Source organism: Acipenser ruthenus, chromosome 4 (genome assembly GCF_902713425.1).
Source record: "Acipenser ruthenus chromosome 4, fAciRut3.2 maternal haplotype, whole genome shotgun sequence".
In the NCBI taxonomy this organism is placed as follows: domain Eukaryota; kingdom Metazoa; phylum Chordata; class Actinopteri; order Acipenseriformes; family Acipenseridae; genus Acipenser; species Acipenser ruthenus.
This window is the reverse complement of record NC_081192.1, coordinates 34,305,705-34,325,035: the sequence shown is the minus strand read 5'-3', so window position 1 is coordinate 34,325,035 and position 19,331 is coordinate 34,305,705. Positions and strand designations below refer to the sequence as shown.

At 36.1% G+C, this 19,331-nt stretch overlaps 1 protein-coding gene across 2 annotated transcripts in view; it reads right to left on the bottom strand.

Moving 5' to 3' along the window:
* Nucleotides 1–19,331, bottom strand: part of LOC117399440 (solute carrier family 66 member 2-like) — a 53,885-nt gene that overhangs the window by 8,760 nt on the left and 25,794 nt on the right. For both annotated transcript variants that reach the window (XM_033998593.3, XM_033998595.3), the window contains one exon: nt 10,310–10,526. In XM_033998593.3, the coding sequence (XP_033854484.2) occupies nt 10,310–10,526 (217 nt within the window). The remainder of the gene's footprint in view (nt 1–10,309; nt 10,527–19,331) is intronic.

The window sequence follows — 19,331 nt, the reverse complement described above, 5'->3', positions numbered from 1 at the left end:
ACAAGTCAAAAATGGAAATGGTAATAAAGCTAATGAAAGGTAGCTACAACATGTAAATGTCAACTAGGCCTACTTGTCGTCTTTCAAGGGGTAATACCCACTGTTTTGAAACACAGGACAACACCTTTGTATCACCTTTATTTTTGGCTTGCACATAAGCCCATGACAAATGCTATGCAGTTGTTGGTCCAAAGTGTTTGAGGTGTTAAACTTGTATAAATAAAGAGAATAAAAAGTAGTGCTGGTTGAGTGTGACCGTCTGACTCTGACATTTGGTCAGGGAATACAACTTTAAAGCGCAAATCACAAATATGAGCTAGAACTTGGGATAAGGCTTAACATACTCATCAACTTTGTCTGTTATAATTTCATTTTCTTCAAAAAAGAGAATTTCCTGAATCTTACTTGTGGTTTACATTCGCAATAAAGAGCTCACGGGCACAGTTTTGAAAGTAGGTGGAACAGAAAACATTTTAATTTAAAACAATGGTATCAGGTACCACCATGTGAGACCTACATAGCGAATTGAAGTACACCTCAAGTAAGATTTATGGAACCTTTCCATTAGCAATAACAGTGCTCTTTTTCCGAACAGAAGAAACATTTAAATGAATTGCTCCCCAACTCCACAGTATACCAGGGTTAACAGCTACAGATGAAACTATTTTTACAGCGCAATCACTGTTACACCTCAAAGCCTAATCTTCAGACACACATCAAAAGAACTAATAGAAGCCTACTAAACAATACCCTTGACTATTACAGCTTCAACCTTTAATTCACATAACCATATTTAAATAAATGCATTTTCAAACAGCTGCAGGTTAGCTTCGTGTGGTATGATAAAGTAGATGGATCTGGAGCCAAAATAAATGGGTTTCAAGGAGAAAGAGATTGATGCAACCACAGAGGAAAACAGCTAGCAACTGATCAATGTATGTAACACATTTCAACAAAATAGTGCTAAAACTGAAGGTAAGTGAATTTCCCCATCTGTACTCTGTGTACCTCAATGTGATAGAACAGAAGGTGGCTATAAGTAAAGTTGGCCCAAACAATATGCAGCGATTCAAATTCCAGATGGGAATTGCGCTTTTGGATAAATGTAATTTTGGAAAAGATAAATTAAGCAGTATTTGTACTGTCCTCCCACATCTGCTACCAACAGCATGCACACCAAAACATTTCGAATAAGTGTACTAAAGCATGGGCCTTGCTAAGACAATAAGAAACTTTGATGATATTGTGTATACTCTCGGTAACAGATGTAGAGGACCCAAAAAAATAATTACAGCAGAATGATATAGTTCCAAAGTGTAGGCAGATGGGAGGTAAATACCCATCTGCCTACAATTAAACTGATGGGACAGTGATAATCCTGGCATTCAAATATATCAGGGCTAAGCCAGGAATATACCTAGAGACCAAGTCATGGAGATGCACAAGCACAGTCCAACATTCTAAAAGCAACTTGGAAAGAATTTGAAAGTACTGAGAACTGTACTGGCTTGTTACTCAATATTTTGCATTATTGTCATAGTACTATTTTCATGTTCATGTACATGCTGTTTGGAGATCTGATAACTTGACAAATTGAACTTTAGTCTTATCCCCATTAAGCATAAGTTCATATTACTATTATTTCCGCTGCAGTTGGTGTTGCTGCAATGCAAGCTTACTGTATACAGTATATCACAAGCAGCCTCAATTACGTGTACATAAACAATGTGTATTTTTATTTAAATTATAAAAACATGATTACTGTTTATAGAACATATTTTTAAACTACATATGAATGTGTTACTCCATGTATATGGCTTACTTGTAAAATAATAGGATTTCCAATCAAATATAAACTAGTACTATGGTGACATCACACCAAAACACCAACTCTGGGACAACAAAGCAGACAAATCTACTTTGCCTGCTGAATGAAATAAATTCTGGAAATTCAAGGAAAAAAAAAGAAAGAAAGAAATGTAGTGTTCATAAGATAATTCTAACTAGCACGGCTTTGTATAAATGTACATCTATGAAGCACATTATTAATACATCTTAAACCAGGAATGTTTTAAACCTGCCCCCATCATCACACATTCCGTTTACAATGTTTACCATTTACATTACTTACAGTATACAGTACATACCAAGTTAAATTTAAAGGGTATATAAATGTAGTTTTAATTTTAGGTTTCATTTTAAGAAACATGCAGTTACTGTCTGAGTGGCTTAATACTGAGATTCTTTTTTTTTTTCAATCTCCAAAGGATTTATTTTCCAAATTTGTAGACATCAGGGAAAGGCTTTTTCAAATGTGTATAATAGACACCTCGCATCGTATAGATCTTTCTCATTAACGGGATGATTTTCAATTGTTTTGCTTTTGAGCAAATTTTGTAGGGCTCTACTTATAATCACCTGCTCTACTGGATCTGTTGCTCCTGTGCATCTCCTTATCTAAGTGCACCTGCTGTTGAGATCCAATTTTCAATATGAAAAGAAGTGTAAAACAGTCCTTTTAGCTCCATTGTTTAACACCTAGTCTGTGAAGGTGTAAAATCAATATAGATCAGTTTGGACTGGCCACCATGGTTTTACATAGCGGCACTAATTGAATTCCACCATTTTGAAAATTAGCTACTACAGGGAAGATAGAGGGAATCTGGGATGTTTTGTTAAAACAGCGAAATCTCTAATATATATGTTTTTTTTTTGTTTTTTTTTTAATAGCCTGATATATGTAACTAACTCTTAATTTATGTCGGTACTTTTATAAAATTATCATATTTTATACAATAACTAATTTGTAACATTTTTATACAAAATACTTAAATAAATGAGTCTTTTATTATTATTATTATTATTATTATTATTATTATTATTATTATTATTATTATTATTATTGATCCTATATATCATATGTGGTCATTTCTGTACCAGTAGTATAGTCACAGACTACAAATGTATGCCTTAGGCAGAAGACATCAGTGTCACTAAATATTTAAATGCCTAGACGCTTTGTACAAATATGAATATGTTGTTGACAAATATTATTATTTAGAATTAAACAGTTTGTACAGAAACAAACTTCAATACTTTAACTGTTGTATAAATATACAACCTAATGTAATGTCTTTTTCATGAAGTTATATTCCAATTACCAAAAGTAGTGACATGCTGGTTTTAGGTTTAATTATACACAGTGGCAAACAACTTTAATCTACAGTTAGGCCTAATTAATAATTAAATGGACGCTTGAATATCGCTCTCTTGCAAGTATTCAAGCATAAATTACTTTAAAAGTTATTCATATAACACATACCGAGCATTAAAAGAAATGTATCATTATTATAACACATTTATTTTTGGAAATAAAATAAGGTATATAAAATGATGGACATTGACGAAATGTTTTTGGTTTCTTTTTAATCACTCGATCATTCATCCTTGACCATGACACGCTTGAGTGACTATGACTGAAGCATATGCACTTAATCACCTAATTAGTGAGACAGTTGATTGGACACTGGATATGGAGTGATTTCAGCTGTTGAATTTCAAGCTTGAATAAAAGCAATAAAGAAAAATCACAGAAAAAAAAAACAATATGCCACGTCTGTCAAGAGAGCAGTGCCTTCGTGCAATTGGCATGTTGGAGGCTGGACTAGGGCAGCGTACTGTGGCTAGACGTCTTGGGTGCTCACAGCCAGCAATTTCAAACCTGGCGAGACGGTATAATCAGAGACACTCTGTCAATGACAGGCGACGACCTGGGAGACCAAGTCACAACACCTGCCCAAGATCGACAGATCATTTTGCACCATCTTCATGATGTCAGTTGTTAATCAGCACAACCTGCTCTAAAACAGAGTTTGTCATTTTTCAATCACATTTAGTGAATTTTATCCAAATATAAGTGATACATTTCTTTTGATGCTCAAATATAAGTGATAAGTTTCTTTTGATGCTCAGTATAGGCACCATAATAATAATAATAATAATAATAATAATAATAATAATAATAATAATAATAACAATAATAATAATAATACAAAGGCACTTATTCTCAAAAGGTTTGTCAAAAATAAGTTTTACTTGAGTGTTTTTGGAGGAATTACATTCAACACTGAAATATCTGCTCACTTTGAACAAAAACGATACTAATAAAAATACAAAAATACAAACCATAATCTATACTGCTTGTGTACGGGATTAAATAGATTGGTCGACAAAAGGTGAGTGAGTTTCAAATGCACACGTTGTCAAATTGGAAAGAAGCAAAACCTTTTTTTGAGATACAGTACCTTTATAAACATGATGACAGTAATAATAGGTAGAGGCAGATAGGACTTATGCTGGTGTTTAAGAATTAAATGAAGGCTTTTTTTCCATTTCCATATAATTTGTTTTTTTGCTATCGCCATATTTTCATAGATATTGCTATTTGCTCCTGTTTGACAGAGCAAAGAGAATTTTAAAAGGGAGTGTCCTTCATTATCACAGCAATGAATGCATGAATAGCTAATTATGTGGTACAGAACAAAACCAGACACTAGCACAGAAAGAATGGAGCACGGCAACATAGCTGAAAGTCGGGCTGCAAAATACTGGTATAATCTTTTAAAGATTGTGTTCATATTTTTACAAATATTTATGCAATTATGAGGAATCTCCATATGCAAGTGCACTGGTTTTTGTTGCGCATGCCTTATAATGGTGCACTTTCCCATTCCGTAAAGTTTTGATTATTATGCCACTGTGTGAAATCATATCCTGAATACCTCAAACATGATTTACTAGGCTTTCTTTCTGCAGGAAGCCAAAATATATATATATATATATATATATATATATATATATATATATATATATATATATATATCACAAAATAAAGTTAAAAAAAATGTATTTCTATATATTTCTAAAAACATAACTAAAAACACATGGGTTGCAGTTCCTTCTAGTTATACGATGCTATAACAGCTGACAAAAAACGTCTAAATCCATAAAAAAAAAAAAAAAACAGGTCTTTATGTCACAAGATACTGGTCTAAATACCACACCACCACCCCTTTACAATGGCAAGTCAGGCACTCACACTGTAGCCTGAAGCCCTACATTATCTCAAAACAGGTGCTATGCATATGTAATACCACTCGTCAGGACTCGTGGAGCCATCATGCCCAGGCCAACCTGGTCCTTGAGGAATTACTTAACTCTTGACTGATGCAGCTCAGGACCTCTCCACGGAACCACTGTCACTGGCTTCTAGGCCTGTAAACTGTTTGGTGGTTCTGTATTACAACCTGCCAACTCCAGGGGGAAACTGAACAGACTTCTTCAATTAATTCCCCTTCAAACATGATTTGAACCGAAAGAATAACATTCAACTCACTAGGGGTTTTCTGTTCATGTTGGAAGCACAGTGGAGAGACAGGACCGAAGGGTTGTTCCGTGATTCAATTATTTAATTACATCCCCATTATTAAAATGCTGATCATTATAACCCAAATGCATAGCAAATCTAATTAATTGTGTATTTAAAGCTAGCTGTTTCTATGGCTGATTGTTTTTTGCATTAACTAAAGAGTAGCAATGACATGTGGCACAACCATAGAAAATGGTTCATATTCTATTTATAGGGATAACCTTGTCCTTTGATGTGGGTGGCTCCATAGCAACAAGTGTTGCAACAACCCCCTAGGTGACCAGTCAAGATACTCTTAGGATTGGGAGACCAATAGGTGATCCCTGGCCATGGCTAACTCACCCTGGATGCAAATCTAAATTGAGTGCTCCAGGTGGGAGAAATCTTCCTCGGTTAGCAAAGAAAGAAACAGGGCCAGAGTCTGACCACCACAAGCAGGTTAAGCCTGTCCAAACTCAGTATGTAGCTCGTCCCCAGAGATGGAGACACTGATGTGCCTCTCGTGGCACTGAACGGCGTGGGAAAAAATTAATGATAGCCTGGCTATGAAACTAAAATGGTTAAATGTTAGGCAGCATGACTTTATGTAGAAATAGAAGAGAAATACAAAATTGTTATCAAAACCATCCAAAGTGATGTTGTTTTGTAAAAAAAGTGGACCACTAACAATTGTACACTTGTCTACCGACAGTACAAATACAGAACAAAAGTAGGTCCTTAGAAAATTCATCCCAAATGGACAACCGATTCTACAGATATATATACAAATGTATATATATAAACATTTAGTTTTTGCTTGGATCTCCAAGTTTCAACAACATTATTATTACCTTGCGGTTCTTCATTTTGCGGATTTTAAAGTTTCACACAATACATGTACAAGTTTAAACGCATTTGGTGTCTGCATTTGGTGTCAGTAGGCATAATCCAATATGAAGACTAGGGAGCTGTCTATGAAAGAAAAGCAAGCGATTTGGATGCTAAAAGAAAAGAGGAACTCAATTAGAACCATAGCACAAAAGTTGGGCATAGCCAAATCAACAGTTTGCAACTTCCTGAAAAAGAAAGAAACCACTGGTGTCTTCAGCAATCGGCAACGACCAGGTCGACTAAGGAAAACAACAGCAGTTGATGACAGAAAAATGACCAGTGCTGTGAAAAACAACCCTAAAATAAGTGTCAGTGAAATCACCAACAACCTCCAGAATGCTGGGGTGAAAGTGTCACAATCTACTGTTTGCAGAAGACTTCGACAGCAGAATTACAAAGGCTACACTGCAAGATGCAAACCTCTGATCAGCACTAAAACAGAAAGGTCAGATTAGAATTTGCTAAAAAGTACAGAGATGAGCCAGTAGAGTTTTGGAACAGTTTTATGGATAGATGAGACAAAGATTAACCTTTATCAAAGTGATGGGAAGGCAAAAGTGAGGAGATAAAAAGAAACTGCAGATGATCCAAAGCATACCACCTCATCTGTGAAGCATGGTGGAGGTAGTGTCATGGCATGGGCATGCATGGCTGCCTCTAGAACGGGCTCACACATCTTTATTGATGATGTAACGAATGATGGCAGCAGCAGAATGACTTCAGAAGTGTACAGAAGCATCTTGGCTACCAATGTACAAGAAAGTGCCACCAGACTGGCGGCGCTTCACAATGCAACAGGACAAAGACCCAAAACACACTGCCAATGCAACCAAGGAGTTAATCAGGGGAAAAAAGTGGAAAGTTTTAGACTGGCCAAGTCAATCTCCTGATTTAAATCCGATTGAACATGCATTTCACTTGCTGATGAGGAGACTGAAGTCAGAAACTCCCCAAAACAAGCAACAGCTGAAAATGGCTGCAGTAAAGGCTTGGCAAAGCATCTCAAAGGACAATACCAAGAGTTTGGTGATGTCAATGGGTCGCAGAATCACTGCTGTTATTGCATGCAAGGGATTTGTGACTAAATACTAGCTTTTATACTTCTTATATTTGATTTAAGTTGAATTGTCCCAATACTTATGCTCACATAAAATGGGGGGATGGAACTCTAAAAGTGCTGTTATTCTTAGTTTGTAAAACATATATGTGTTGAAACAGCCAAAAATAAAAGGTGACATTCTGTATTCTTGCCTCATATTAATCTTTTACTAGTTTAATAAATACAGAAAAAGTTAAAACAAGCTTTGCATTAGCGGCAATTACACCTCAATAATAATAACTGCGGCAACTATTCTTCTCAGGAACTGAAATCGGAAAGAAAACAACATAACATCCTGTTGGGTTTATATCAGTGAGGACTCAATTATCCACTAATAAATTCCTGTGTGGCTTCCAATACAGAATGATTGATCTACAGTTATTGCGCAAATATAGTTTCTTACCAAAAAGATCAAATAAGTAGCCTTTATTTAAAAATAAATAAACAAATAACTAAAGTATTGTGAGCGGTGTACCCCAAAAAACAGACTGAAAACCGTAAACATTTTTTTATTTTAATGAAGTAGATTTACTAAAAAAAGCATACGCGCTCCAAAATGCATAAGGTGCAAAGTACAAAAAGAAATCATAATGAGAAAAACATTACTCACACACTTACTAAACATGTACCTATTTTGTTTTGGGTTAAATAAAAACATTAGAGGGACTCCCGGTGACGCATCTGTTAAAGGCACTCCGTGTGGAGTGCGGGATGTGCCCTACAGCCTGGAGATCGCCGGTTCGAGTCCAGGTTATTCCGCTGCCAACCATGCACGGGAGTTCTAAGGTGGCTGCATGGCGGGCCTGCAGAGTGAAAAGAAGCGGACGGCTGACGGCACACGTTTCAGAGGACGCGTGTGTCCGTCTCTGTCTCTCCCGAGTCAGCGGGGGGGGGGGGGGAGGTGCAGCAGTGAGCCAGGTTGAAATAAAATAATTGGGCTTTCCAAATTGGGGAGAAAATGAGAAAAAATAATTGTCAATTCCAAATTTATTAAAAAAAAAAAAAAAAAAAAAAAAAAAGCACATTTGTGGAGCACATTAAAAAGTGTGCTAGTGTTTCTTCCTTTGAATGAAATATTTCCTTAGCAGAGTTTGCAAATTCTATATTTCTCCTGCTTGATCAAGAAATTCCACACAATGCTTTGCGTGGATGCCATGTTAATGAAAGACTGAAATATTTACGTATATTTATCAGTGTCGGGTTTGGAGGACTGCACCTTTAAGTTTCATTTTTGACTATTGTGTTTGCCAGAGAGAGACCGGTGAACAATAAAGTTAGAACAAACTGGATGTGACAAAAAGGGACACACAGGAAAAGTGAGAGAAAGAGAAGCAGCAGTAAGATATTCTCCTTGCCTAAAATGTGTTTTGTGTAAACTACGCTGTGTTCTGATTGAGAAAATAAATACAACCTCCATTAGTGGAACCCTTGCATTGCCCTGAAATCAATACAAGTACAACAATACATTAACAGCAACAGCAACAGCAACAACCACAACAACCACCACCAGAGGAATATGGCCAATAGACACAAAGAATATGGCACAAAGAGTCCTGCAGCATGAAGCACATTTAACATATATGTATTCAGACTGAGAAGTTGTATTATTATTATTATTATTATTATTTTTTTTTTTTTTTTTTTTTTTTTTTATTATTTTTTTTTTTTTTTGATGTTTCCAGTACTGAAAAAGGTTACACAAGTCTACAGATCTGAAGGGACTAAATGCATGTGTACTTGTATAGTATTTAAATATGTATCATGCACTTAAAACATTAATATATAAGATTTTTTTTTTTAAATCATTACCCCAGAAATACCCGGGTATCAAGGTATTTTTCACACCGGGTACCTGGTTCCTGATTTTCTACCCGTGCCGACCTCTAACATATCTCTATATATCTATCTATATACGCACATACACTGTGTATGGAGCAGGCTATTAAAATAACATTTGAAGCTACATACTCTTTACAATCTACTGTGGTAGTTACACATGATCACAGCCTGAATTAAAAGCCATGGTTATAACTCATTTAACTTTGAAAACATATCACGACGAGTTCTGCAATGAAAATGTACTCATTTCAGAAGGTTATAATTACACATACAGCTCTGTGCAGAATTTAATTTGTCATCCTTAATTGGCACACGCACAGCAGACAATACATAACATGTTTTAATTAGTGCTATTTATACTGTCATGGAAATTAATTTCAGTTACAGAACCGTTTCAGTTACTGATAAAAGTGTTATGACAAAACTAAAAGCATTTCTGAAATGAGCAGAAAAGGGCCTGGTGAATGTAAGTGACACATCAATAAAACACTGTTCACACTTCCTGTAACAAACACTACAATTATTAGAACTGCCAACTTGATATGAAAGACCTGGGTCTGTTTTGTCTCTGCTGTTTCAAAGTTTTACTTTGCAGCAAATGAACTCAACAAGTAATATTAAAACAGAACGGTCAACCAGGGTCCACGGAGGCTCATCAAGTAAAAGCTCAAGCCAAGATGCCGATATTGACCGAGGACCCGCAGGGTGCTCTGCATTGGCCTTTGCGCTCATGCAGGGTAAGGGAGGAATATGAGGGAATTGGGAATATTACGCTTCAGGGACCTCTACTTGGTCAGGCACCAGATGAGTCTAGGTGGGGACTTCCCAGGCTAGGTATACTGGGCAGGCTAGAGTTCAGCAGTTTGCAACATCCTTTGCTTGGGCGAGATGGGTAAAAAGAGAGAACTGGCATAACAGAGGAATGAAAGTTGTTTATTGATCTTATAAGACAGTATTCAATTTAGGTTTAATCTTTTAGAATATATCACATCTGACTTGTGAATTATGCATGTATCAATAACTGTTCCACAGCAGACTAGCAATATTGTTCTTCAGATGCTGTGGCCCCTTACCTCATGCCCTCAGTGGACTTGTTTTGGTAGTTGCGGTAGAGTTGTGGAGTGCCCAGCATGGCTTCGGTGAACACAGCGAGGAAGCCCAGTGTTTCCACAAAGACACTGGAGTCCAGGAAGAGGTAGGTAATGTATGCTGCAAAAGCAGTGAATGTCAGCACACACTGCAGATAATCCATAAACCTGCTCCATAGCCAGAAGTATTTCAAATCAAAATCTGAAACCAAAGACAAAGAATGGTGTTAGTCAGTCAGTCCACTATATGTGATAGTGGGTGAGAGAGAGTGATTGAATAAGGTTGCTGTACAGTAGGGACAGCCATTATTACAAATATTGAAAAACAAACTGCCAACTAGAAAGGAACTAGGAACTGAATAAAATAAAATAAAAAAACTATGGCACCACTATAACAATACAAAAAAGTGTGTCTGTGGCAGTACCACAAACTTCGACATAATCCCAACCTGAACATGTTTAAATGATTCTGTTGTTTTAATAGTTTTCTATAAAACAATACAAGGGATTAAACATCCGTGGCCTCAGAGTCACTTCTCTCCTGCCTAATGCAGCTTTTGGAATTCTGGTTGGCAAAAGTGTACATAACATTACACTAACAAAAGTTAGTGTACATAAATTATAAACCATCATACAATGCCTATTATATTTTACAGTGCTATGTAATAGCTGCCTTTGGGACACTTCATTAGTCCCTTTAGTGAGTGCCATTAGTATGAGTGGCTCGAATGGATGGATGGCTAGTCTCATAAGGGAAAGTATATGGTATCCCACTGGCAAACAAAGGTCAAAGTCATTCCCTGTACAGAAAGATGGCTGTGTTGAATTTGAGAACCAGTTCTTGGTGCGAATTAAATCAGACAGAAAAAGATAAGAAACTTGACATCTGCTGGAGCAGAAATCCTATATTTAGCTGTCCAAGTCCAAAGGGGTTTTACACCTTTCTCTGTGGTGTCAGTGCAGAACAGTCACTTTGCAGCTCGTTTCACACAGACCTCCCTTGTTAATGCACTGCAGCTAAGCACATGTCTTTAAAATCATGTTTCTTCTACGCCTTGCAAATGTAAAAACCAACAAGAAAATTAGAAAGAAATATGAAGGTTTGTTAAATAATCACACACAACTTCACTGAAAGGAATTGAAAGGCAGATTTTAGTAACATACAATCCCCTGCCACTTAAAAATATTTATTCTCTGTATCATGAAAAATTAAGTCTGTGGTGGACATCTGCAGCAAACATATCAGAAGAGACACCCATACAGAGTGTCACAAAAATGTAAATGATACAGCCTTCAATATTCACCATGCAAAGTTCTAAGTTAGTATGCATAAGTGGGTCAACATGTCTTACTGTAGAATTTGCTCAAAGAAATACATGTACCCATCGAATGTTAATACAAGAATATGCAATAATAATTTCTTCAGTTTCATTTTGCATTTCTTTATTCCTCTTTTTTACAAGATCATAACCTAAAGCAAGTCTAAAAAATAAAGCTTATTTGAATTGGCCTTTATTTAAATGTTTGGAGGGGAAAAAAAGCAAGCCTTTTAATGTAGTACATCTGCCCCGTTCAGATAACAGTTTGCCTAAGGGGTGAAGTTGCAGCGGATGGCACAAGTATTTCTCCTTTCTGCCATAATCTTCAAGTATCAGAAACACAGATGGCTGTTCCGGTTAAAAAAACAAACCAGTAGGAAACCTAGCACATTTCAGTCAAACTTTAAAATAGTAACAAATAAAATACAACAAAAAAGACGTACAAGCATTAAAAAATGGTTTAATCAAAATAAATATATTTTCATGAATATCCTAATACCAAAGCCTAAAATGTTTGAAATGGAAATCTGTCAAGCGATATATTGCATATGCACTAGCCTAAACAGAACAGCACAGAAATGTCTTCTTTGCACATACCAATGTTTTTGACAGTTACCAGACATTTAAACTAGAAATCCTTTATTTATGAGCAATTTATATATCTGTATTACGCCAAGAACTACTGCGTAGAATATTTGAATTTGAAATTATAAATCGAAATATTATAAATAAGAAAATATTTCAACAACTTTTGAAAACAAATTGTTATAAAAACTATGTTCTTTCATTGTCTGTTTAATTAAAAATAATAAGGCTGCTAAGTGAAAGGAATTAGTTTTATTTATTTAATTTTCATATACACATAGTTATGGAGAATAAACAGGCCTATGTGTATCACTTAGAAAGGACAGGTGTCTTTAGTGACCAGTCACTGAGATGGGCAGCAGTACCATGCTCACCGACATAAATATAAAAGTTAATAACAGTAATCTTATTTGGGAATCACACAGTTTGTCGTCTACGTGATGATATGGGAAGCTCTGCACACACACACACGCATACTGATGCACAATGAAAACGCAACAGTCTAAGTTTTACATCAATAGCTCATTGGGCACATACATAATGTTATTTACATTTTAAATAGTGAGCAGATAGGTTTGTTGATTGTTTGAGTAGTATTGTTCCTTGGGATAACAAAATACTGAGCTCAAGTCATGTGATTTCATAAAAACGCCAGTTGCTCAGTGTTTGGTATGTGAGTCAAGTTAAAATTGCCCAAATTAGTTGATTAAGAATCCGTATAAATAGCCATTCGAAAAGATACGACCGTGCCCCGCTTGAGTAATGAAGATCGCCTGGTTGCTATTGGCATGATTGAAAGCGGTCTGTCTGTGAGAGAAGTTGCCCGGAGAATGAGATTTTCTGCTTCAACAATCAGCAGACTAGTCCAGAGAAACCAGGAAACCGGCTCTGTGAGGGACAGGCCACGTCCTGGAAGGCAGTGGGTCACCACACCGGCCCAGGACTGTCACATCCGACCGATCCATCTGTGTAATCGTTTTCGGACTGAAGTGGCTACAACAAGAGAAATTCCAGGAAGAAATAAGCCATGCATCAGCAGAAAGACTGTAGCTCTGCCGTCTGCATGAAAATGATTTGCATGTTGGGAGGCCATTCAGGGGTAACATGCTGACAGCTGAGAGACAAAATCGCCGTCATCTGTGGACCAGAGAACATCTGAGGTGGTGGAAGAGAGAGTGGTCGAGTGTTTTATTCACCGATGAATGCCGTTTTGCCCAGAAAGACAACGTGTGTGCCAGGGTTGGGGTCAATTCCGAATGGAATTGGAACTTGTTGGTAAATTCCAATTCAATTCAAGAATTGGAATTGGAATTTGAATTGGAAAAATCTTCAGGATACAGAATTGGAATTTGAATTGGAATGAAAGGAAATAGACTTTAATTCCATGAAATTCCACTCAATTTAAAAAGTCAAATGCCACATTGATTTTTTACTATATACTTTATACTTTTTATATTATATCACTATAAACAATACTGATTGCAACAGCATTAATATTTACTTTCAAATACTGTATCTTAAGCATGGCTCAAAGCTTAGTTTTTTTCATTTTTGTAATGAGATGTTTCAGAGCTACAGTAGTCCTTAATTATTTATTTTTCTTTATTCATCCGTTATTTAATCCTTTAGTTTTTCACTCCTATGCCACTCATTTTTAAAACTTTTTTTTATTTTTTATTTAGCACATCCCCTACAGTTTAATTTTCTGTTAGATTCATTCAGTCGTTCATAATAACTTAAAACTGAGAATTATACCTGTTGTAAAATGGTGGAGGGTTAGTTATAAAGGCTACAATATATATAGAGGTGTGCGTGTATATTTATGTTTGTATGTATGTACATGTGTGTGTGTCTGTTTGTTCAGGGGTAGGGGGCTCGCAAGTGTATGCTTGCCTTAGGCCCAGTGATGGGTTAATCCGGACCTGTCTGTAATAGAACCAACAAACAACTAATGCCTGTATTAGTGCTATAGGCTTCAATGTTTGCTATTGCAACATATGAGAATACTGTTATGCTAGTGAGAGGTTAAAAAAAAGCATTAGGTAATTATTTCCCCTTAAGTCACAGGTGAAATTAATTTGGTCACCTCAGTGTGCCATAACAGGCCCAGGGCCAAATAATCATACTGAAGATTTTGTGACATGCTGGGGAATTAGTGCTGGGTAAAATAATTGTCTCTACCTAGAGACAATGAAAAAAAATGGATCACTTAAGCTCACTCGACTTTCACCCTTTCTGTAAACATATCACCGATGAGGCAGTTTGGATCAAATGATTCGGAGAGCCTTGGTTCAAATTATACATAGGCTTATCTGTAAAACTGCAGGCACTTTCCAGAATACATCCTGTATTTGTTATATTACCTTGAGGCTGGATGTTTAAACCCATTCCAAATGCAATCTTCCATTTCAGTAATACTGTACGAAAAAAGTTAACGGACGACAACGGTTTTAACAAACAAGTAATTTTAAATTAAAAACAGGCACTGCTAAAACTGTCACTGGTTTGTAAAATAAAAATCAGCCAAGCTATAGCACCGGTTAAACAACAAAATTCCTGAAAATAATCGATGTCTTACCACTAACTTGCACACTGATTTCCAAAAGTGCTTCCAAAAATATGAGATAAAAATAACTTTTCAGGATTACATTGCCACCTGCCTTCCAGGGCTTCAGCCAGCAAGCAATGGTTTGTATAGCTTGATATTTCTTTATACTATTTTATTATTATTTTTATTAATTATTTCTTATAAGTTGCCTTATCCAGGGCGACTTATAATTGTTACAAGATATCACATTATTTTTACATACAATTACCCATTTATACAGTTGGGTTTTTACAGGAGCAATCTAGGTAAAGTACCTTGCTCAAGGTTACAGCAGCAGTGTCCCCCACCTGGGATTGAACCCACAACCCTCTGGTCAAGAGTCCAGAGCCCTAACCACTACTCCACACTCCATATGTATGCTGTTTAAGTTTATCATAGACAATGTCACAATTGGAAACCAACGCTTCATAAAAGGAGTGACATCTTAACTACAGCATTGCAGCAGATGTTGAAGTTGGCAAAACAGCCAGTATTAGTCAACCATTCCGTTGTTTTCACCATATTCCCGGTTCATTTTTCCAATATTTAGTTACATTTCAGACTTTTGAAATGTAACTGGTGCCACAGCATTTATATTGGGACGGCCATACTCAAAATGTCTTCCTCCTTGCAAATCCCTCTTACGCTGTCTAATGACTAAAACCGGTGCACTTTGGTATGTCGCCTATACAGGGAGCCAAAGTCTAGCATAACGTCAAAAGAAATCTTTTAAATTGAATGTATCCATATTACTTTGAATTAACGCTGCAGAGTTTATTTTAAATTGCTAAAAACATCTGCACGGTTTTCGAAAGGCGCAATTTTTTATTGTGGTATTTGAGGGAGGCGTTCTGACAGGAAGCCCTGTTGCTGGTTAGAGAGGAGTGTGGGTGTGCCTTTGGGAAAGCAGCTGCAACACGCAGCAGGAGATGCGTTGCTAGGTGACCATTTGAGCAGTGGGCTTGCCCTGCGCTAGGGTAGTAGGTTCCTGGAGTGGGAACGTTTCTTTTAGTGGGACTAGCGCTAGCCATTTTGTGTGGCAAACCTTTATTTTTAGCTTTGTTTTGTTTTGTTTATTAAAGTGACACTAGGGCTACCATTGCTGGTACCCTAGTGTCAGCACTGTATTGTTATTAATTCTGCATGCCTGGGCGGCGTGTCAACATCAATGCTCCGTGTCTGTCTCTGTATTATCCAGTGACTACCCACACATGTAACACATCACCCTGTTGCAGGTGTATATTGAAGTTTATTTCTGCGGATACAACTTGATGAGGATGGCAAAGGATTCCTACAACTTTAAACTGAAAGCCGCTGAGCTTTGCAGATCAGATCAGTGTTTGACAAGGTGAGGCCACATACCAGTGTAGCGTGGAGAGAGAAATAATAACAGAAAAATTTCAAAATACCGTGCATACAACCAAAACAGAAATACATTTAAGAAACTTAAGTAATTATCATACAGCTCCTGCATTATAACTAAAATCTATTTCTTTTCTTGCTAATTCCTAACATATATAGGCCCATTCACGTGCATGCCCAAAGCTCAACATTGTATAAATGTAGGTCCTGGTTTAAACATTTTAACTGAGCACAACTGATTGCAAACATGCAGAACAGAATGGGAAGGCAGGCTGCAAAAATAATCAGCTACTGACACCTGGAGAACAACAGGCAGTACTACATGCAGAAATGTATGAAACAAGTCAATTTAAAGAAGTACATCCTGGCATTTTTTGTTATTATAAACACAGGGAAATCAATTTAATCTAGTCAGTTATATAAAATGATAGGAATAAGTGTATCCATGTTCTACCTATTCTTTAAACAGAGAGCAGAAAGGATTCCAGGAGAAGGCAATATGTATTAAAGATCAGGTCTGACTCACTGAATCATGCCATTGAGCTCACCTTCTCACCCACAGTGTGTTTTTACTAATGGGATTGCATCTGCGAAGGAGCGAGTTAACAAATATCGACCGTGAGACAATGCCTTCCAACGTTTGACAATTCTTTTCTAAAATAGAAGACTGCAAGAAAGTACAGAGCAGCCTATGCAACAAGTGTCTGGGATACTCTGGTAACATCTCATTAAATGATGACCATTTCAATGAGATGGGACCCTACAACACTCCAAACAAAATCTGACAGTGATAAAAAAAGAGACATGTACCACTATATGCTGCTTTCATATAAAAAGAAAAAAAAAGATCCTAATAGTAACAGAGCAAAGCAGATTACAAGTATGATTGTGGATGTAGTGACACAAGATGTATTGTAAGGCCTGTAAATATTGTTGAGGGAGCTGCGTTTTGAAAACTGGTTACACATCTTGCACCAGGCTACCAAATGCCTTTTCGAAAGACGACGGCCAAGTAAAATATAAGCCATGAACAATTTACTGAACTGCTGTGGACAGCGTTTACTTTTAGTAAATTAGTTGTTCTCTGGATTGGTTGTTAAACCGACTGGATTTAAACTACTTTTTTGTTTTGTTTTGTTTTGTTTTAAAAAATCAATGGGCTTTGCTTTAACCCTCAACTGGCACAAATCAACACGGATAAAGGTAAGAAAATTATTAAATCTTTCTTTTTGTTGCTATCCTTTACTAGCAATGTTGCACATGAATCCACAGCTCCACATGCATTAGTGCTGTATTTTTTTTTTTTTTTTTTTTTACCCTTTCTTAACGTCAATGAATCGATGCATTGGCTTTTTTGAAAAACAATATATCGATGGTGAAAAATTAGGCATCACCCCAGCCTTAATATGTATGTAGCCTTAACTACTTGCAACCTAAACCTTTTCTACCGAAACATACAAGTTGGTTTCCCTTAGAAATAACAACCATTTATAGGTGTAATTGCTTTATTAAATAATGTATTGGCTACTTCTATACTAATCAAAACTAAAATGCTTAAATAAACTCAATAAATTCAATATAAATCTTTGTCAATGTCTTCATAAAGTGCATTTATCAGGTGATTGACTTATATGTGGCTAAAGGTTACACACGTTAAGCGTGTCTGGTATTTATAATTACATTTTAACTGGCACAGGGCCTATATTGGGGCTCTTATCTAGGCTTTTATCTGCCAAATGTGAACAGACATGGTTATATTAATGCAAATTCAAAGCACTAGCTCCAGTTGTCATAAGGCTCAATGTGACTTGTTTCTTTCAATATATATATTATAAATAACATAAAAAAGCTTGTTTTTTTCAGGGTATTCTACACTTGTGACTTAAATAGTTGAAGACCATTACTAAACAAGCCTTAACATTGGTTAAATTCTATTGTATTTAGGTTAGTCAAGTCTAAAGACTAACATGCTTTATGAATATGAGACAAATTAACAATAGGTTTGAAGCACTGCTAAACAATTTACACAAGCCTAAGACATGAACCAGCTGTATGAATGCAGCTCACAGATGGCTCAGTTGTTCTGGAAATACCCTGCATTGATGTCTCGCACACTGGGATTGATATAATCAGTAAACTCTTTCCTTTAAATAATTTATCTTAATTACTGTAATATTATGGCACTTTATAGTAAGTCATGATAATAAAATGAGTGTGTTTTTTTTACAAGTTTTTGGGGAGAAAGCTTTGCCAGGTGCCAGATTCCTACAGCTCTGGGGATCAACAAACTATTCTGCTAGTCTGATAACACCATCTAGTTATGAAACGTGAGCCTGAGCCAGGCTAAGATCCTTGCCAACTGCTTAGAGAATGCAATCGAACAACTTTTGGGCACCCTCTTGTGGCCATTTAAAGTAAAATCAAATCAAAAAGTACTGTATCAACTTTTCTTTTTTATTATTCTATTAAAACTAATTCAATAATAATAAACATGATGCTAATTTTCACTTCTTAACTAATGCTTTGTATAAATACACAATAGTGAAAACAACAATGTAGCAATGACTACAAGTGCATATTACCCACTGTACTATCAATCCCAGAATGCAATGGCAGAAGCTGCTGTACTAATAAAAACGAATGCATATACTACAAGGTAAATGAGAAAAATATTCAATCAATACAATATCCGCTGTATGTCAAGAGGAAAAGTTTAGAATTATTAGTGTAAAAAGTCATCTAAATGCAACTTAATTTTTTATTTATTTTAAATTAATAAAATGAAGGGTTGTCCTGGAAAAACCTGAAATCCACAATTTCATTTTCTTTAGATAACCTTATTATTAATTAATAAATAAATAAATAAATAAATAAATAAATAAATAAACAAACAAACATTTTGAAAACTGAAATGTTGGTGGGTTATCAAGTTTTTTCACCACATTATTATTATTATTATTTGTTTAATGATAATATGAAGCAAAATGAGAGTTATCAAGTTTTCCAGAACTAACCCATTAAACCCTGAGCTTTATACCTCTGGTTTATGGGTTGTGTTCATTTGTTCACAGGGAAATGCAAACGCCCAAACTGTGGGAAGCAAAACCAACTGTCAAACCAGCCCACAGATGTTATTGCAACTGAATTAAAAGTG